This window comes from Macaca fascicularis, chromosome X, assembly GCF_037993035.2.
Source record: "Macaca fascicularis isolate 582-1 chromosome X, T2T-MFA8v1.1".
NCBI classification, from domain to species: domain Eukaryota; kingdom Metazoa; phylum Chordata; class Mammalia; order Primates; family Cercopithecidae; genus Macaca; species Macaca fascicularis.
The window spans coordinates 124,892,304-124,914,044 of NC_088395.1; the positions used below are offsets into that span (position 1 = coordinate 124,892,304).

The 21,741-nt window shown below is 39.4% G+C and overlaps 1 protein-coding gene across 4 annotated transcripts in view; it reads left to right on the forward strand.

Annotated features, from left to right (window-relative positions):
* Window positions 1–21,741, forward strand: part of DOCK11 (dedicator of cytokinesis 11) — a 190,581-nt gene that overhangs the window by 67,040 nt on the left and 101,800 nt on the right. For all 4 annotated transcript variants that reach the window (XM_005594441.5, XM_005594442.5, XM_074029891.1 and 1 more), the window contains 7 exons: window positions 4,446–4,623; window positions 5,015–5,094; window positions 6,497–6,580; window positions 10,686–10,826; window positions 12,171–12,383; window positions 16,946–17,068; window positions 18,539–18,621. In XM_005594441.5, the coding sequence (XP_005594498.3) occupies window positions 4,446–4,623; window positions 5,015–5,094; window positions 6,497–6,580; window positions 10,686–10,826; window positions 12,171–12,383; window positions 16,946–17,068; window positions 18,539–18,621 (902 nt within the window). The remainder of the gene's footprint in view (window positions 1–4,445; window positions 4,624–5,014; window positions 5,095–6,496; window positions 6,581–10,685; window positions 10,827–12,170; window positions 12,384–16,945; window positions 17,069–18,538; window positions 18,622–21,741) is intronic.

Genomic DNA, 21,741 nt, shown 5'->3' on the forward strand with positions numbered 1-21,741 from the left:
ACAATATTAAGAACCCCAGATGGCTGGGTATGGTGGCTCATGCCTGTAATCCCAGCACTTTGAGAGGCTGAGGCAGGAGGATCACTTGAACCTAGGAGTTCATCAGCCTGGGCAACAAAGAGACCCCGTCTCTGCAAAAAAATATAAAAAATTACCCAGACATGGTGGCATATTCCTGTGGTCCCAGCTACTCTGGAGGCTGAGGTGGGAGGATCACTTGAGTCTAGGAAGTTGAGGCTGCAGTGAGCTGTGATTGCACCACTGCACTCCAGCCTGGGTGACAGAGCAAGACCCTGTCTACAAAAAAGAAAAGAGAAAACAAGAAAAAGTGACTGGGTGCAGTGGCTCATGCGTATAATCCCTGCACTTTGTGAGACTGAGGCGGGCAGATCACTTGAGGTCAGGAGTTCGAGACCAGCCTAGGCAACATGGCGAAACCCCATCTCTACTAAAAATCCAAAACTTAGCCGGGTGTGGTGGCACGCACCTGTAATCCCAGCTACATGGGAGGCTGGGAGAATCGCTTGAACCCGGGAGGTGGAGGTTGCAGTGAGCCAAGATGGTGCCACTACACTTCAGCCTGGGTGATGGAGTGAGACCCTCACCAAAAAAAAAAAAAAAAAAAAAAAAAAAAAAGGAAAGAAAATGTACCTCGGCATTTTTCTATCTTGATTGATGGCATCTCCATCCTCCGAAACATCCACACTAGAAAGCTCAGAATCCTTTTCAGTGCCCTGTTCTTGCTCAGTGCCAATATTTAAATGTTTATCAGGTTTCTTTGAGTCTGGCTCTAAAGTGCCTCTTAACCTCTTACCTCCGATTTTCATTGCCCTTTCTCCGGTTCTCCCTTTTATCATCACTGGCCTAAAGTTGCGCTTTTATGCCTCCTGATTTCTTGTCTTGCTCCAGTTCAACTTCCTAAGATATAGATTGGGTCAATCATTTGCCTTCTCCAAATCTTTTGGCTCTTGATTTATTGTCTTACAGAGTCAACTCTAAAGCTTTTGCCATGACATTGAAGGCCCATAGTGATTTGGCCTCACGGTACTTTCTAGCCTCATCCCTCCTGAACCCCCTTGTGTATTCTGTGCTCTGGTCACACCAGGCTAAGCATTCTAAGGCGTTTCACACATATATGGCTTGCCTTACATTTTTTCCCTCTTCTTGCTGCATGTAATTTCTCCTTCTATTCCTGTTTGAACCTTATCTTTTATGACTCAGCTTAAAGACTACTTCTGCCATGAAAAGTTTTGTGTTTCCTTACTCACCCTCATGACTACCAAGTAGAATTAAGCTCCACCTCTCCTGTGCTAACCATTTTGCTTTTCCTTCTGTCATACAACTGAGTCACATTCTAATTTTGGTTTATTCTACACGTTCCTTTTGGGATTACAGGGACAATCTCTTACTCATTTCTGTTTCTTCTATAATAATTACCAGGGTTCCGCGCACAGTAGGGACTTAATGAATGTTTGTTGATATGAATTACTGAGGGGACACAGACAAAAACAAAAACAGGGTGGGAAGTAGAGGGCAGAGAGATAATCTGAATGGGAAGTCAATTGACTGTGAAACAGAAGTCATTATTACAGAGCCAGGGTGGTGTGGTGGACTAGAAGGATGGGCTGATTAGGAGGAAAGCGATGTTAGTTCAGCACTCTCAATTTACCTGTATCTTCATCTTCAGAACTGTGAAGTGGGATTAGTAATATCTATATACTCCATCAAACAAGATTGTTGTGAGGATCAAATGAGAAAATACCTTTAGGGCATGATGCTGTGTGCCTGTAGTGCCAGCTACTCAGGAGCCTGTGGCAGGAGGATTGCTTGGGCCCAGGAGTTTGACCCTGCAGTGAGATATGATCATGCTTGTGGAATAGCCACTGCACTCCAGCCTGGGTAGCACAGTGAGATCTCATCTCTAAAAGGATAAGTTAAAAAATTCTAATAAATGAGAAAACACTTTTTAAAAAGTACAAAGATCTATGTGAATAAAATGTGCTTATATGTATGATTATATATTATCTATTCATATATATGAATTCATATATATAAAGAAGACCTTTCATATCTTACTGGAAGAACAAGGCACACACAATTTCTGGATTGACCTTTCTTTGAAGTGCTTTCCTCATCTATTTATTTTTATTATCATTTGGAAAATTTTTTTCTTTTTCTTTTTTTTTTTCGAGACAGAGTATCACTGTGTTGCCTAGGCTGGAGTGCAGTGGCTCAATCTCAGCTTGGCGTAACCTCCACCTCCTGGGTTCAGGCGATTCTCCTGCCTAGAGTAGGTGGGATTAGAGGCACTCGCCACCATGCCTGGCTAATTTTTGTATTTTTGGTAGAGATGTTGTATAACTTTCTCCTTAGTTCAGTTGAAACTGGTTCTTGTCACATAACCAGGAAAGATTAGGCTTATGGACACATAGAAGGGTAAGAAGTGGAATTTACTTGGTGAAAAGGAAAAATAACTCTCACCAAAGTGAGAGAGTCCTGCTAGCAGGTTTCCCACCTCACAGATTGAAGGTTTCACCGGGGACCCTTGGCTGTCTCCTGTCTCTATCAGAGATGGGCTTTCTCCATGTTGGCCAGGCTGGTCTCGAACTCCTGACTTCAAGTGATCCGCTCACCTCAGCCACCCAAAGTGCTGGGATTACAGGTGTGAGCCACCATGCTCAGCCCCCCTCATCTATTTATGATACCGCCTCCCAAATATTTTCAAATGTATAAATCTTTATGACTTGAAACAGTTTAATTTCATCCTTTCCTAGACTCCGAAGATTAGAAGGAGGAACTTTCTTGCTTCCTTCTTGAATAATGACCATGCAGTGGAAAATTATTGATTCATGAGCATTTCTTGAAATTAATGCTGTGGGATTTGAAAAGGGTAGTATGTCATTTCTTTTGTCGTGACAGAGAAGGTGGTAAAGTAAAAGAACGTATCAGCGTGTTTGAGAAAAGGAAGAGACTTATTTTCCTTGTGTGGTGGTATTCAGCACAGGTTACTTCCATGTATTTTACGCAGAGTCACAGTTTAATGTGAACCAACTATGGTTGTATGGTCTTACTTTTTCTTTCTTTTTTTTACCAAGCCCTTCCTCCTCCTCCTCCTCCTCCTCTTCCTCGTCTTCTTCTTCTTCTTCCCCTTTCACTTCCCCTTCCCCTTCCCCTTCTTCCCCTTCTTCTTCTTTCTCTCTGTCTCTCCCTCTCTCTTTCTTTCTTTTTTTGAAACAGAGTCTTGCCTTGTCTGGAGTTGCAGTGGCATGATCATATCTCACTGCAGCCTTGCAGCCTTGAACTCCTTGCTGCAAGGAATCCACCTTAGCCTCCAAAGTGCTGGGATTACATGCATAAACCACCATGCTTGGCCTTCTCTTTTTAATTTTTAATTATTTTTTTGAGGCAGGATCTCACTGTATTGCCCCGGCTAGAGTGTAGTAGTGTCATCTTGGCTCACTGCACCCTTGAACTCCTAGGCTTAGATGATCCTCCCACCTCAGCCTCCCGAGTAGCTGGGACTACAGCCACGTGCCATCACGCCTGGCTAGTTTTTCTTTTTTGTAGAGATGAGGTTTCACCACTTCACTCAGGCTGGTCTCAAACTCCTGGGCTCAAGCAATCCTCCCTCAGTCTCCCAAAGTGCTAGGACTACAGGTGTGAGCCACTGCCCCCGTCTTTACTTTTTCATTGTTATGGATATGGAATATTTCTACATATTTTGGGGGTACATGTGATAGTTCAATACAAGTATACAATATGCAAATGATCGAATCAGAGTAATTGGGTTATTCATCACCTCAAGTGTGTATCATTTCATGGTGTTAGGAACATTCCAAGTCCACTCTTCTAGTTATTTTGAAATATACAATAAATTATTGTTAACTATGGTCGCCCTATTGTGCTGCTAAACTCTGTAGTCTTCTTTTATACTACTGTGATACAGTTGATACTATGCGTGGTAAAATGGGTTAGGATCTATAGTGCCTTTTATGGTGAGACATAAATTAAGTATCAGATTTGTTTCAGGTCATATTTAAATTTTTTAAAGTACTGACTTTGAAAATCCTTAACTATTCAAGGAAAAGTTTGAACAGGCTGGACGTTGTAAAATATTTGCTTACTTTTTTGGTGGTACTTTGATTTTCTAAATGTGAAGGATGCCAAAAGGCCTTAAATGATAATACTTAACAAGTATTGTTTTCTGCCAACTTTATGCATAGTCATACTACTGTGCTCAGTCCTGAGGGGAACAAAAAATATATTTAACATAGTCATTTGTTGTCTTAGAGTGTCTGTTTCTTACTGAAAGAAGCAGTTATTTCATGAAAGTCTTGATGCACATATATACTAAGCTGAGATAAAAATAAATATAAACTAATGAAATCTAATAGTAAAAGGACAACTAAACTAACTGAACACATGCTTTTTTTTCCCCCTTCTAGTGCCCCAAAATGCGCCGTCATGCTTTTGAACTCAAGATGTTAGATAAGTATAGCCATTATCTGGCTGCTGAAACTGAGCAGGAAATGGAGGAATGGTTGATAACTTTGAAAAAGATTATTCAGATCAATACCGACAGTTTAGTTCAAGAGAAAAAGGAGACGGTAGAAACAGCACAAGGTCAGAATTTTAAAGTGATTTATTATTGAAGTAAAGCCCTTGTCTTTATTCCATGGAAATGTCCTCTGTGCAGGGTGAATAGAGAACTGTTAATCTTAAAAGTTGACCTGCTTCTTCATTAATAAGTGACTGTGGAGGTTGATAGACTTTTTAAAAATAGTTGATGCTGTATGGGCTCTGACACATGAAATATAACCAGACTAAAACAGATAGAAAATTCATGGCAGGTTTTCAAAAGACCATTAAAGTTTTCCCTATGCTTTCATAATAGAAATTCTTTGCAATAAATCTAGTAGGAGAGGATGGGTGGGAGAGATAGTTAGGATACTCCTCTTAGGTTATTAGTAATGGTCTGTATGGTTTAGAACATCTGCTTTTAATGAATTTGCAGATGATGAAACTAGCAGCCAAGGAAAAGCCGAGAACATCATGGCAAGTTTGGAAAGGAGCATGCATCCGGAACTGATGAAGGTACATCTTTCCTATGGCAACTTGCCTTCAACTGAGATAATGCAGGATTAGCTATTAAAGTTTTAATGCTGGATTCCATTTGGCAATGTCATTTCCACGTTAAAAACCACAGCAAATTGGTGAAACAGGTAGAGATTGTAAAAGAAAAGTTGCACTCCTGAAGACTTACTTGTAAGTACCAACTGACAGTTTGAAAAAATCTTATTTTTTTCCGGACACCAAGAAATACTTCCAGGCTTTTGTGACTTCATTAATTTTATCTGCTAGTTCTTATTCAATTTAATTACTGTATATCATTCATAAAATATTCTTCAGAAGGATAATGATGCAGCTCATGCACATGATATTTAATCTATGACCAACATATGTTAATCTCACATGAAAATCATATTCTCTATATGTAAATATATGTGTATATGAATGATGCAATCTGACAAAGATTTTGCTGCTGTTTGAAGTCTGAAATGAACCAATTTTGAAATTGTAGAGATGATTGTTCTGAGTATCTCACCAAGATATTATATTCTGTAGACTCTATATTATAGTAGATTAGTAGGTTGTGACCCATTTATTCATTTAAATCATTGTCAAACCTATTTATATTTTTACTTTATTCATCTTCCTGGACAAATTAGTTATACAAATTTGGAAGCACTTTTTTTTTTTTCTGTTTTAAATTTACTCCTCATAAACTTCAAAGCTATTTTTCAAAATTTAGAGACACACTCATGATCCTCTAATCTAGGATTTTTTTTTTTTTTTTTTTTTTTGAGACAGAGTCTTACTCTATCGCCCAGGCTAGAGTGCAGTGGTGCGATCAGCTCACTGCAACCTCTGTTGCCCAGGTTCAAGTGATTCTCCTGCCTCAGCCTCCCGAGTAGCTAGGATTACAGGCGCCCGCCACCACGCCCAGCTAATCTTTGTATTTTTAGTAGAGACAGGGTTTCACCTTGTTGGCCAGGCTGGTCTCGAACTCCTGGCCTCAAGTGATCCACCCACTTCGGTCTCCCAAAGTGCTGGGATTACCGGCATGAACCACTGTGCCTGGCCTTATCTAGGATTTTATAAAATGATTTTATAGATTTTAGTTGCATTCCCTCTCAATCTTTGTCATCCTGGATTGTGCAGCTCGTTAGGTATTTCCCAAAGTGATGGAATCAGAATTACATATAATATTCTATAGCTAACATCATGGCTATGAAAACTATGGTGATTTCTCTTTTGTTTATTTCTCCTTTGCATCCAGAGTCTCTTGCATTCCTGTTTTGTACTGACTACAGGACGAATGGTGTATTTTTGAAGCTGTGACAGATTGATAGTTTCACATAAACTATACATTTAAATAGTGTTTAACACTGTTTTGAAGGAAATGAAGTAACATACGTATTTTTTAAAATTTTAGTATGGAAGAGAAACTGAACAACTAAACAAACTCAGTAGAGGAGATGGAAGACAGAATCTCTTTTCTTTTGATTCAGAAGTTCAGGTATTAATGATAATGTTTCTTTAAATAGTCCTAGAATTACTGCTTATTCAGATAAACAACATCTTTGAAATGTTGAACTCACTGTTTTTTGCACCAGTGGGGAATACAGATTGTTTTATATTTGTCTTGTTTAGTTTGAACAGGTAACTTAACAATTAACTCTTCACTCAAGGGGACTGTCACATATGCAGATAATTTGGAGCTGAATTATATATATACACACACACACACACACATATTTATCAGTTTCTTGTATTCTTTTCTCTTCCTCTTGCTCCTTAAAATAGATAAATTAAAGCGCTATTAAAGGTGGTTACAGTGTTCTTTTAGCCCATGAAATACAATTGTGATCTAGTGGCAGAAAATATCTCCAGTATAAAGAACACATGAGTCATATGAAACATTTGTTTTTCACATTTGATGTAGGCCTGTAGAACTAGGATAATTTTCATGTCTGGCTTAATCACACTTTAAATGGAGGGTGGTGCAGGAAGGTGCAGGTTTATATGCAGATGTGTATTTTAACCTCTTTCATGAGAGTTAGATGTGTTTTGTACTAAGATACACGCAGTGAATATTTAATTCTATGGCACTTTCTAAGTAAGTTTTTAATTTGTTTAAGTGGGAAAGGTCTACAGTATTTAAGTATTACAAATATTTTTCCTAATGGAAAATACTTTTTGAGAAAATGAAATTGAAGAAGATGAAATTTTTTGGCTTTCTTTTGCCTTTCCCTACATGAGATTTCGAATGAAAATTTTTCATTTTGTTTGAAATCGGAAAATGTGCATTACAGTTTTTTCTTCCATGAAAATATGAAATAATTTGGGGAAGTCTGATTTTGTTGTTGTCGTTTTTCCTTTTTCTTTTCTTTTCTTTTCTTTTTTTTTTTTTTTGAGACGGAGTTTCGCTCTTGTTGCCCAGGCTGGAGTACAGTGGCACAATCTTGGCTCACTGCAACCTCCGCCTCCCCAAGCGATTCTCCTGCCTCAGCCTCCCAAGTAGCTGGGATTACAGGCATGCGCCACCATGCCCGGCTGATTTTGTATTTTTAGTAGAGATGGGGTTTCTCCATGTCGGTCAGGCTGGTTTTGAACTCCCGACCTCAGATGATGTGCCCGCCTCAGCCTCTCAAAGTGCTGGGATTGCAGGCGTGAGCCACTGTGCCTGGCCTCTTTTTCTTTTTTTTTAAGTGTAGTCAAGTATAGTAGTGACAAGGGGAGAAAGAGTAGAACAAAAAGTTCAATATGTAATTGACTGAACAATCAATTGAGATAACTTACTACCTTTGGACCAGCCGTTGTTGTTTTTTTGCTTCGTATGGTTTTCTAATTAAAAATTTAGTTTAAAATGGAAAAAGTATATAGGCTATAAGTAATGTAAACATTTTTCCTTAATGAAAATATCATACAAGAAAATGGAATTATTTGGAGAAAATAGATTTTAAAAAATAATTTCATTTCCCTTTTTCCCCCCCACGGAGTTAAATATTGCTTTAGTGCAAGTTATGTGATTTTTTTTTTTTTTTTGTAAAAAAGTAATAGTATAATGGGCCTCAGGGATGTTTGTTCTGAGATATTCATTCAGAAATTTACTTGTTCCAAGCATGTCTGAGTCTTTGATCCTCCCACCCATGATTGGGCTCTAGTTGGACATGTCAGGCTGTTTCATTGTATACAAAGGAGCCAATTGACTGTGGTTGAAACTAAGGCCAGTATCTTTACAAATTTGTGGTGTAGCATTTTTGTGGTAATAAAACTGAACTGGTTTTATGTCTGAGTTGTTTATCAGTGAGCTATGGTAAGGGAGAAATTCGCAGTTGTGATGAAGCTTTAAGGAGAAGAAATTGAATGTAATGTTGGTTACGGAAGGCAGTCTCACCTCAGAGAAACCTATGTTGTTATCTGTCAAGTACCTTTTCTAGGTGAGGCGCCATCCCGTAATTTCACCTTTTCTTTTGGCCATAGTTCATTCTTTAGAGACATGACCTTAGAGAATAAAGAAACACTGGCTGACTAAAGGGGATGGCTCAAACTTTGAGCTGAAGAAGGCCATATGTCCCAATATTTGTACTCACAGGCCTTAGAATGGAAAGGATTTGAAGGCTGGAGTGGTTTGGTCCAGTTTCTCTTTCCATTCTACTGTCTGAGTAAGACAGAAAGGAGAGCAGATAAATGGGTGGAAATTAAACTTGATTTCCATGGCAATGACTTGCCTCCACAGATAGATATATGTTCAAGAGGGAGCTGTCTAGTCCCACACATTCACATTCCTTTTGTAGATAAATAGATTCAAAGGGGAAGATGTCATGCTTTCAGGCACAAATCTTACGCATTGGGTCCTTTTAAGGAGGTTTCAGTCATACCGGGTAGGTTAGAACAGCTATAATTATCCAGTATTCTTCAGGCATAATACCTGTTTTGGCTTGATTTACTTAGGTAATTGAGAAAAATTTTTGTGTGTCTTGTCTTGAGTTTTCCATACTGACAGTGTCATTCTGCTCAGATCCATCCAATCATTTTCTGCCTACAATGTCTACAGCCTTAATGGAAGTATAGTAAATTGACCCCACAATCCACACTTTCCTGCCCCTTTGTGAATAGAATAGAAGTCTGTTAAGACATTCAGCATGAACAGATGAACTTAGATTGCCTGAGCAGTCTTTTGCTTTGAGAGACAAATTCCTCCCCTACTGAAAGGAATTCCTTTACAAACCCCATATCTTCTCCTTAAACTTGTTTTTATTTCAAAATACCAATAATTTTTAAAAATTGGTTGCTGTGGCAGCCCAGGTCCATTGCCCAGCTCTGTTAGCTGAGTTCAGTGTTGCTCAGTTTCCTAAGCAGATACCTCTTGCTCTGTTCATATTAAACATAGGTAGTCCGTGGGGTTCCAGCCTTTTGTGCCTCTCAGCCTAAATGCTGCTGACTCCCACATCCAGATCTCTAAGTCAGGCCTCTCCCATTTTTCCAACTACTGCTACCATCACCTCGAATACAACACATTCCATACTGAACTCACTATTTGTACTCACTGTACCCCCAAATCTGCCATTCATTTGTATTTCACGACTAAGTTCATAACATCACTATGTATTGAATCTCCCAAATTAGAGATCCCTGTGTTAATCTTTTTTTTTTTTTTTTCTGAGACAGGGTCTGACTCTGTCACCCAGGTCGGAGTGCAGTGGCACCATCATAGCTCACTGTAGTCTTGAACTCCTGGGCTCAAGCCGTCGTCCCACCTCAACCTCCCGAATAACCGGGACTACAGACCTGTACCACCGTGCCTGGCTAGTTTTTATTTTTTTGTAGAGGCAAGGGTCTCACTATCTTGCCTAGGCTGGTCTCGAACTCCTGGGCTCAAGCGATCTTCCCTCCTTGGTCTACCATGTTAGTTTTGATGCTTCCTATACCCATTCCTGTCAATTTTGCCTCCTGCACAGCTCATAAAGGAAACCAAATTTCGACTGTCCTGGAACATATATTGTGTGTGGAACACAGAGAATAAACACATAGGAAAAGTAATATTAGAAAGATAGAGAAAGGGAGTATAGACGGTCAGGGAGTGTGCAGTTTTCTATAGGGAGTTAGGAAAGATCTCCCTGCAGAAGAGTCAGTTGATCAGAGACTTGGAAGTGAGGGAGCAAGCTATGCAGCTATCTGAGGGAAGAGGGTTCCTGACAGAGTAGCAAGTGCAAAAGCCCTGGCGTGGGAGTGTCCTTGGTGTGCTGGCAAAATAACCAAGGAGGCCAGTGTGGCTTGAAGAGGGAAGAGGGCAAGTGTGGTAGGAGATGAGGTCAGAGCGGTGTGAAGAGACAGGGAATCATGCCATGTAGGACTTTGTAGGCCGTAGTACAGACATGTGACTTTTCCATTGCCTTTAGATCCGAGTTTCATCATCTCCCTCTAGGATTTCTCCATCACTGTTTAACCTTAGTGTAAAAAGTCGACAAAGGCTTGTTAAATGAAAACATTAAAAGGGTTCAAATGAAGAATGGACAGAGAACTGTTGGATTTTTGCCATTTTTGGTATATTGATGTAAATCTATGTTAATATGAATCCTATCTTTTTTTGAAAATGATTCATACTATCTCTTTTATAGAGGTTGGACTTTTCAGGAATTGAACCTGATATAAAGCCATTTGAAGAAAAGTGCAACAAACGTTTCCTGGTAAATTGCCATGATTTAACTTTCAATATCTTGGGCCAAATTGGAGACAATGCAAAAGGACCACCCACAAATGTATGTATGACTTTGCCTTCTACCCTCCTTGCATGAGTGCATTAAAGAAATGTCTTTCTCAAAATAATTTGTAAAGCAAACCTCCGTGACATGCAATTTACCTATATAACAAACCTGCACATGTACCCCTGAACCTAAAATGAAAGTTTTATATATATAAAAAAGAAATCTTATTACAATAAAAAATGAAGAAACATCTTTGTATGCCTGAGAACTATTAATAATTGACTATGTGAAAATGCCAGCGCCACATATTATGATAAATTTGACATGCAAGAATTTTATACATCTCTTTCTTTTGCCAAAATATGACTATGTTCTCATTTTGAGGATTCGTGAAAATCTTACCTACTCAGAAGAGCAGATAGAGTAGGCTCTTGATGTTCAAGAGGAGCATGTCTCCCAAACTTGCAAAATCCTCAAATGCGTAAATTCTACTAGATAATACGTTTTCTTCTATGAAATTGGCTCGTAGCAATAAGTAAGGATCACCATAACCATGCTGGGATACAGATGCTGTGCAGTCTGCTAGGCTCGGTCACTATTCTATAGCATTAGATTCATTTTGGTCTACAGAGAAAATTCTAAGTGATGGCTCTCATGGATCATTTGAGTTGCTTAAAAATCCTTGAAACTGTAAGTGTAAAACCTTCCAAGAGACTGTTTTTTATGTTCATCTTTATTTTTTGGTTCTAGTTTTGTCTATTAAAAATAAAACAGTGATGATAGACTCTCTTACAAAATAGCTTAAAAGTACAGCAGACTTTTCTGTGTGTAAAGGGTTAATCTTTATGCCATCTGGCATGAAATTTCTCTTTGTGACCATCTTTCAAATGCCATCTGTAGAGAGGAATCATGTCTTCCAAAATTGCTGATAGGGCAAAGCTTTTGTCAAGTAATTTGATGTTGATTGTTATTAGCTCTTATGAAATGTATAGTCAAGTAAGTTGGAACATAACAGAAGAGAATATTTATTTCTATACTGTAATATTGGCATTATTTTTTAGGTAGTTTCAGTAAACGTGTAAAGAATTAAATTTTATTCATAGAACAATTCGTGTTATTTAAATGTAGCTTTTGATTTCTAATTCTTTTTGTAAACTTTATAACTTATGAAATTATCTACACCTGACAGAAGTTAAAATGTGATGAAGTCTGTTGTTTTGGAATACTCTTTGTTCTGTGCAGATAAGCCATAATATAATTTTAGCTAAGTTTTGAACTCAGAAAGGAATTGTAGTCACAGAAACTGGAGGAATAAAAAACTTATTTTGCACTTGTGCGCCTCCCCACCATGCCCCTACTAAAGTCTCAGTTTTAAAATATAACTGTTTTTATTCCCAGGTTGAGCCCTTTTTTATCAATCTTGCCTTATTTGATGTAAAGAACAATTGTAAGATTTCAGCAGACTTTCATATAGACCTGAATCCCCCATCTGTCCGTGAAATGCTGTGGGGCTCTTCAACCCAACTGGCCAGTGACGGTAGCCCAAAGGGCTCTTCACCCGAATCTTACATTCACGGAATTGCCGAATCTCAGTTACGCTACATACAGCAGGTAATGAATGACCTTTAGTCTTAGCAGCACGTTCAGAATAAGAAACAGAAATATTCTTGCATTATTTCGTGGTTTCAGACCAATGTTTTCATGACATTCTCTCTCATAAGGTCTTTCGATAGATATTTTTCTGGTGACTGAAGTTTGAGGGCAAAAATGGAAACCAGTGAACATGCTAGTAACATGTTATCAAAGGAACATTTTTAATGGGACCATGATGTGAGATACAAGGGAATTATTTTGCGAGATAGAAAGCTGATACAGGCCAGGCGCAGTGGCTCACACTTGTAATCCTGGCACTATGGGAGGCTAAGGTGGGCGGATCACTTGAGGTCAAGAGTTTGAGACCAGCCTGGCCAACATGGTGAAACCCAATCTCTACTGAGGGTACAAAAGAAATTAGCCGGGCGTGGTGGTGTGCGCCTGTAATAACAGCTACTCTTGAGGCTGAGGCAGGAGAATCGCTTGAACCCAGGAGGTGGAGGTTGCAGTGAGCCGAGATCACGCCACACTGCACTCCAGCCTGGGTGACAGAGCAAGACTCCATCTCAAAAAGAAAGCTGATACAAACACACATAAACACACCTGCACCCACACTCATGTGTATACTTCTGAGCAAGGCAATAAGTGCTTGAAAGTTTTGGTTTTTAAGAAAAATTGACCCTAAATTAACTCTCCCACCCCTAATTTTCATGTCCATTCTGAGTATGAGTAGGTCATTTGAATGGAGCGTATGGTCTCTTTATACAAGGAGTTTTACTTGAAAAGCAATGAGTGGGAACTGCTTGTGTCATAGCTCTAATGCTATACTCTTCTGTTTTATCTGGAGCAAAGATTCCCTTTCAGAAAGAGCTTAACTGTTCCTTGGAATTCTGACCTCTGACCAGACTGGAGGCCATAAGAAGTTAGCGGAGTGGATTGATCATCTGCTCGCTAGACTTTTGCAGCTAAAAGGAAATGAGAGCATGGCATAGAATTAAAAGGAGAAAGAGGCATATGAACAAAACTGTTCATGTTGTAAGGAGATTGATTTTTTTTTAAATAAAAATATCATTCTTTTTTTTCCTGATTATAATAAGTACATTCTTATGTAGAAAATTCAAATAATATAAGAAGTGTAAAAAAGAAAGTAAAATTCGCCACCAAAAGACAATACCTATTAACATTTTGGTAAACATCTTTTCAGACATCTCTGTTGTGTATATAGAAATACATACACATTATGTATATGCTTATAAAATTATATTCATGCTGTTTTATACCTACTGTATTCTTTTAATATGTTCATCATCCTACATCAATATCTATAGATCAGTCATGTTTATATTAAAGGCTAACATGACATTTCATTGATTTAGCTACTTAAGACATTTCTAATTATTTGCTGTCAGAAATAATGCTGCATTGAATCTCTTGTGCACACATCTTAGCTCACTTGTTGAATTATCTCCTTAGAATAAATTCCAAGCATTGGGATTTTTAGGGTCAAAGATTATGCTGATTTATATAGATGATCAAACATTGGGGAAGACTTCTTTACATGGACTGTCACTGTCTTTTTGGGGCTGTGGATTTCTGGTGGCTTGTCCTCAAGTTGTCCCTTATTCCCTGATAGCCCCTTAGCTTGTTACTGAGACTGTAGTTGTCACCTCTGTGAACATTCCACAATGATGGTGGATGCTTCTGAAAGGGATTGAGCAAGTAAAGTGTTGTAAATATTTGAGAACCTGCTATTGAATTTTATGTTTAAAATTTCCTGCACAATATCAAATGAGTCATTTCAAGCCAATGTGTATTTCCCATATTACTTCAGTGTGTACCACTCAGCTGTATGTTCAATGCAGGAAGTTTAAATTATGATTTCAGATGTCATCCAGTTTGTAATTTGGGACAGGAAGAAAATCAACATTTGAAAAAGATCTCCTGTGTGCCAACATTATTCCATCAGTGTCTCGTGTAATCATAATAGTTTATGAAATGATATAATCACTACTGTTTGACAGATGGGGAAACTGAAGCTCAGGGAGGTTAAGTAAGCTGCTCACCATTACACAGCTAGTAGTGGTGACAGTAGGATTTGAATTTAGGTCTGTTTGAAATAATTTGATCAAGAATAGTAGATGAATGTAATTAAGTGCTGAAATATAGAACACATAGCACACGCCCTGCCACACCCTGGGAGCTTTGTAAGTGCTGGTGGCTGGGGTAGAGGACCTGACCCATTCTCTAGCTGGAGGGGCCGGCAAAGTGGATAAGAATCGCCCTGGGGTGGGGAGGCATATTCATGCCCCTTGGTGGGAAACAAGGACTGGGCCATAGACCTTGTCCTAAACGGCCAGACCTCCAGCCCACGTGGGATTTCTGGGCTCTCTCTGGCCACCTTTTGCATTCTGGGGACAGGGAGAGGACCAGAAGCTGATGGGACAAAAGGTAAAACAACCCCAAAGAGTGTCCCCCATCATTGGAATCCCTGGGCAGTTAGAAAATGGACATCTCTGTGCCTCAGCATCCTCATCTACAAGTAGAGGTGGTGACCATACCTGTGTCCAAGGGCTGTGGGGAGGCACAAACAAGGTGCGTGGTTCTAAGAAAACACTCAGCACTGTGATGGGCACACTGGGTTTGGTCAGTGCAACGTAGTAGCTAGGAGTAGTAGCAGTAACAGTGATCTCAAGCAAGTGAAAACAGCAAGCTTTTATCAATTATCAACTACCTTAAAATTATAGTACTCATTGCTGGCATCAGTAGGAAATGCCTAGAGTACTGGGAATGGGAAGCCATAGGTGCTCAGTAAATGTTAGCTATAGCAATAATCAGTATTACTGTTCTCAAACTCCTGGGCTCAAGCAGTCCTCCTGCCTCAGCCTCCCAAAGTGCTGGGATTACAGGCATGAACCACCACACCCAGCAGTATTACTGTTCTAATCTGGCCTCATCATATGAGATGTTGGGTGTATGGACCTCAGGGCTGAGAGAGAATATAGCATAGGCTGTATAATCTGGAAGCCTGGACTGCAGTCTTCTTCACCCACTTACTCACTGCACAAACCTTTCTGAATCTCCATTTCTTAATCTATAGAATGTGTATATAGTAGTGCCTACATTTCAAGGTTTTTATGAAGACTGAATGAGATAAAGCATGAAAACCATCTAGCATGGTTATGTGGCAGTGAGCGTAACACCGCACTCAAGGCGTACTGCTCAGCATACCTTCTGCAGGGAAAGCTCGGGCAGTCTGCCAGCGCGGTCAGCCTCACAGCTCAAACAGCATGTTCCCGGCAGTACTAGAAGCCAGGTTCTGTGACCTTGGGATGCTTTGGTGGGCCACCTGGGTAATAACAAGGTACCTGATGTGCATTACTTCATTTAAGCCATACAAGAGATGTATGAAGTCACTACTATCATGCTATTTCACAGATGAGAAACCTGGGACTTAGAATGTGACTTGCTTAAACCCATAAATGTTGGAGCCAGAACCCAAGAAATTTGACAAGCAATTTTGAACCACTTTGTTCATTTTCTCAAGCAAATTTGAACCACTTTGTTCCGTGCTTGCTGCTTGGGAATTCAAAGCTGAGTCAGCCATTACTTGGGACCCTTCTAAGCTGTTTGACTTGAGGGGAATTATTAGCCTTTTACACTCAATTTTCTATTCTGCCCTGTCTAGCTTCAAGGGTTCTGTCTGGTACAAAGGAGATAATGTGTCTGAAATGCATTGGAAACTGGAAATCACTATATTAACAAAGTTGGTAATATACCAAGGAAAAAACGAAATTTTAGTAGAGACTCAGTGATAGATTTTTTCGCTTGAATTCATTAGTGATGCCCCTTTAAACAACAGGCATAACCAACTAACATGCTATGTAGAGGATATTATGTTTGGAAGGAGTCAAACTGGACAGGAGGTGTTCCTGTTCCACATGCATTCAAAGAAAAATGTAACTTTGGTTGCATCTGCATTAGTACGTTTAAATAAAGTGTATGGGGACAAAATGAGTTTTGGATTCTCTGTCTCCTACCTTTGCATTGGAAGCACAAGAGCTCTTGAACTGCAACAAAGGAATGTCCTCTAGAGGATAATTTAGCTTTTCCATATTAGAGCAATAAAGTTTCTGTTTCCTTCTTAGTGGAAATAAATATTAGTTAACTATTAATTGCTCTTGAGTTACATGCAGCTGCATTTAAAAACATATATCTAGTTCCACTTGAGAAATGTACACTATTTTAACACACATCAATTAAGCCAAACAATGTACATTGTATTAAATTAGGTCAAAGAACTCACTTTGCATACACAACCAAACCAAAGAGGCAAAGCAGCAGCAGTGACACCTGCACTACGGAGGCTAACAGATGTGAGGTTGGTGACAAGATATAAAATCCATTTTGAAAAGAACGTTGGAAGCTTTGAAAACTGTGTGAAAGGAGATTCTATCTATTTCTAGGGTCCTGGACACGATCCTTTGTTGAATATGAACATTCTTTACTAAAAATCATTAACCATAAACAACCATATGTACAAGGTTACGTAAGAAAGTCTAACGGAAGTACTTTTTTCCCAGGGAATTTTCTCAGTGACGAATCCACATCCTGAAATTTTTCTAGTTGCAAGAATTGAAAAGGTGCTGCAGGGAAACATTACACACTGTGCAGAACCCTACATCAAAAATTCTGATCCAGTAAAGGTAATTTATAAAGATTGTTGATCGACATTTCACCTTAATGTAAAATTTGCCTTTTACTGATATTTTAAATGCTATTGCTTTGAGCATGCTATATATTCTGAAAACATTGTATACTGTGTATGTATGCTAAAACTTGAACATGGCATATTTTCCTATTGTCATTGATGTTCTTTTAATGTGATAATCTGATTTCTGCTTGATTATCAAAATAAGAGCCAAAAGCTTTTAGGCAACATCTGCTAATTGACACCATGTCCTTGACAGTAGCCGTTCTTTTCCTTACAGCCCTACATAAAGCCCTAGAATGAATGTCAGAGCTGGGAGATTAAAGATGATCCAGTCCTATAGTTCCCAAATGTCAGTTCATACCCAGATTTACTCCTGTCTGTGATGAAACGGGAAAGGAAAGACAGTGAACATTTCATGAAGCTAAATGTGTTTAATTCGGAGGGCTGCCCTTTATTCTGAGATCTTTGCCCTTCCTGCTTTTTAAAGGTTATGCATATCTTCCTTTCATGAAATGTTGGCATATTAAATGGCAGGGATTTAAAAAATTGTTTTGTTGAATGTCCTTAAGTGGCAATATTAAAAGTTGGCAACCCTATATTGTCATCCACATTTCTAGAAAATTGTGAAATTCAAATGTTTGGAAATCACTGCTCTAATCTCATCCTCTCCTTTTATAAATGGGAAAACTGAGACCCCAGGAGGGAACGGTTCATGGTTGAGTTCATTAGTAGCACTCCAGCCACTGTGTATTTATGAAACATCAGTCTGTTGTACATGGCATTTCGTTGTGTACCCAAATACTGTTTATTAAGTGGAAGTTGCTGATGTGATGGGACTAATTTGTGGAGGAAAAATGTCTCAACAATATAGATAAAAGCCTCCAGCACTCTGTATCCCTAGGGATAAGCATCCAGCCAGCATTTCGAGGTCTGTTTAGACTCTATAGGCAGTTTGTCTCCTTGTCATCTCTCCGTGCCTGTGCAAACAGCAGCTCCTGCCCACACTTAGACTAATTGCATTGACTCCTGGTGACTTGCTCCTTATCTTGGGAGTAGAAAGGGCAGCTGTATCCATAAGAAACTTCTCCCAAGAATGATGAGCATTTGCCTGCTATGTGAAATAAAGTACATGTTAAAACCAGTGAACATTTTTCCAGTAGAGGTCTTTGGTGCAAAGTGTGCCCTATATCTATTTTGTCTGTCTTCTGCTGTAAATGACAGAAGCTCTGTTAATGAGAAAATCCAAAGCCTTTATGAAATACTTTGGACTTGAAAAATGGCTGGCTGATGCATGGTGTTCTGCTTGTGGCTATTTCTATGTTTTTTTTTTTTTTTTTTTTTTTTTTTTTTTCTCCCCGAGATTTTTGATGTTTTATAACGGTAAGTTGGGGAAATTATTATTCTGGGTGGGTCCATGGCAGTTTGAACAAATACAAGCCTATCTTCTTGTTTCTGACCTTAGACGGCCCAGAAGGTGCACAGGACAGCTAAACAAGTGTGTAGCCGCCTTGGACAATACAGAATGCCCTTCGCTTGGGCTGCCAGGTTTGTACAAATATAATCCTGACCCGCTCACTCACGTTCATATGTGAAGTTAAGGGCTGTTATACTTAACCAGCATTCAACAGTGTGTTTCTGGCAGGCCAGTTGTATCTTGGGACACTTGGGATGTAATAATTACTATTTTTGTTGTTGTTTTTGAGACAACAAGTTTCACTCTTGTTGCCTAGGCTGGAGTGTAATGGTGCAATCTTGGCTCACCACAACCTCCGCCTCCCAGGTTCAAGCGATTCTCCTGCCTCAGCCTCCCAAGTAGCTGGGATTATAGGCATGTACCACCATACCCAACTAATTTTTGTATTTTTAGTAGAGATGGGGTTTCACCATATTAATCAGGCTGGTCTCGAACTCCTGACCTCAGGTGATCCACCCGCCTCGGCCTCCCAAAGTGCTGGGATTACAGGCCTGAGCTACTGTGCCCAGCCAAGAATGCTTTCTCTTAAACTTTGCTGTGCATCAAACACCGTCTCTCTTTTTTTTTTTCCATATGTCTTGCTTTAGGGAAGTTTTCTTTGGCTTTGGTTACTGTTCTGACTGACACCACTTAATTTTACTGCATTTAAAAGCAGAGTTTATTTGGTAGTAATGGAATTTTTTTTTTCAGAAAAGCAGAAATTACAGAGGGTTATGTGCAGTATGCCCCCTGTTTCAGAGTTGGTTGGGTTTATGCTTTGAAAATCTATCGTAGAATATTTCTGGAAAACATACTGAAAATTCAGAGGCAAATAATGAAGTCATTAAATGTGAGTGTGTAATTAATAGATTTTCTTCCTGATGACAAATTCTGCCAGCATGTGTTAACTATATTTCATACCTGATGGTAGGTTACATTATTTTATCCAAAGTTTGTAAATGCATGCAGGGATGACTTAAAACAGGTTTCTTGTTTATCCCCCTTTTTCAAGTACAGTTTCACTGACTTGTTTGTGGTACAGCCTGTACAGCTCACCAGGGCTTCTGCGGAAAGGGCACCGTGTTCTGAATAATTCAATCAATTATGTTCAGTGGGTACTAGGGAGTAGCATAAGGGTAGGAGATTCTAAGTTAATTAACTCTTTTATTTGTCACTATTCATAATCATTTCATTTTGGACAAGGTCTCAAAATGTATTGTATGATGGTAGATGAAAGATCACTATTGTCCTTGTGTTGCAGACTGGTAAAAAAACAACGATAACTAGGGATAGGTGAATCGCAAAGAGTAGCAGAGGTTGGTGTATGTAGGCATTATAGAAGGTGAGGTATGGCTTGTAAATATCAGCATATTTTTAAAGCTCCAGCCTGAAAAGTCCATTGCTGCTGCTGCTATTATTATTGTTAATAGTTATTGGCCGGGCACAGTGGCTCACACCTGTAATCCCAGCACTTTGGGAGGCCGAGGCAGGTGGATCACAAGGTCAGGAGTTCAAGACCAGCCTGGCCAACATGGTGAAACCCTGTCTCTACTGAAAATACAAAAATTAGCCGGGCGTGGTGGCAGGCGCCTGTAATCCCAGCTACTTGGGAGGCTGAGACAGGAGACTTGCTTGAACGCGAGGGGTGGAGGTTGCAGTGAGCCAAGATCACAGCACTGTACTTCAGCCTGGGCGACAGCAAGACTCCGTCTCAGGGAAAAAAAATATATATATATTTACCAAGTGCTAACTCTGTTCAAGGCACTTATCTACGTGCTTCATGTCTATTGTCTTAAAAGGTGGGTACTGTTATCCCTGTCTTTGAAGATGAGGAAATTGAGGCCCAGAAGTGAAGCAGAAAGACAAAAATATAAATTATTTTCCAAGTTCACACAGCATGTGGCAGAACATGGATCAGAACCCAGGGCACCTGCCTTCACAGTCATCTCTAGACCACTGTGGCATACGGTCCCTCTTTGGGCCATACCAGTAGCTGCTTGATGCCGTTTTACCAGTAGAAAAAATAATTTTGAAGTCTTCAAAGTTAGAAGCTTTGATTTCCAGTTCTGATGAGGAATTAAGGTATTTTTTTCCTCCTGAATTGTTTTGGTTCTCAGCAGTAGTAAAAACTTACTCAAAAGGCTGGGCTGGATGTTTAAAAGATATACGATAAACCCCTGTTTACTAGAAATAAAGGAGGCTTAGCAAAGGATATGAACAGACACTTCTCAAAAGAAGACATTTATGTGGCCAACAAACGTAGGAAAAAAAAGCTCATCATCACTGGTCATTAGAGAAATGCAAATCAAAACCACAATGAGATACCATCTCATGTTAGTTAGAATGGTGATCATTAAAAAGTCAGGAAACAACAAATGCTGGAGAGAATGTGGAGAAATAGGAATGCTTTTACACTGTTGGTGGGAGTGTAAATTAGTTCAACCATTGTGGAAGACAGTGTGGCGATTCCTCAAGGATCTAGAACCGGAAACACCATTTGACCCAGCCATCCCATTACTGGTTATATACCCAAAGGATTATAAATCATTCTACTCTGAAGACACATGCACATGTATGTTTATTGTGGCACTGTTCATAATAGCAAAGACTTGGGACCAAACCAGATGCCCATCAATGATAACTGGAAAAAGAAAGTGTGGCACATATACACCATGGAATACTATGCAGCCATAAAAAAGGATGAGTTCATGTCCTGTGCAGGGACATGGATGAAGCTAGAAACCTTCATTCTCAGCACACTAGCACAAGAACAGAAAACCAAACACCACATGTTCTCACTCATAGGTGGGAGTTGAACAATGAGAACATATGGACATGGGGAAGGGAACATCACACACTGGGGCCTGTTGGTGGGTGGGGGGCTTGGGGAGGGATAACATTAAGAGAAATACCTAATGTAGATGATGGGTTGATGGGTGCAGCAAACCAGCATGGCACGTGTATACCTGGGTAACAAATCTGCACGTTCTGCACGTGTATTCCAGAACTTAAAGTGTGTGTTCATATATGTGTGTGTGTATAAAGTATATATGTATGAAGTATGTGTGTGTGTATATATATATATGAAGTAGGAACAGTGGGGTTAATTAATGCCTATAACCACATCTTCAGAGGTACTGCCAGGGGGGAAATATGTTTCAGGCTATAGCTGCTTCCAGTGTGTTGGGTGCGTGTATATTGTTTTCCATTTT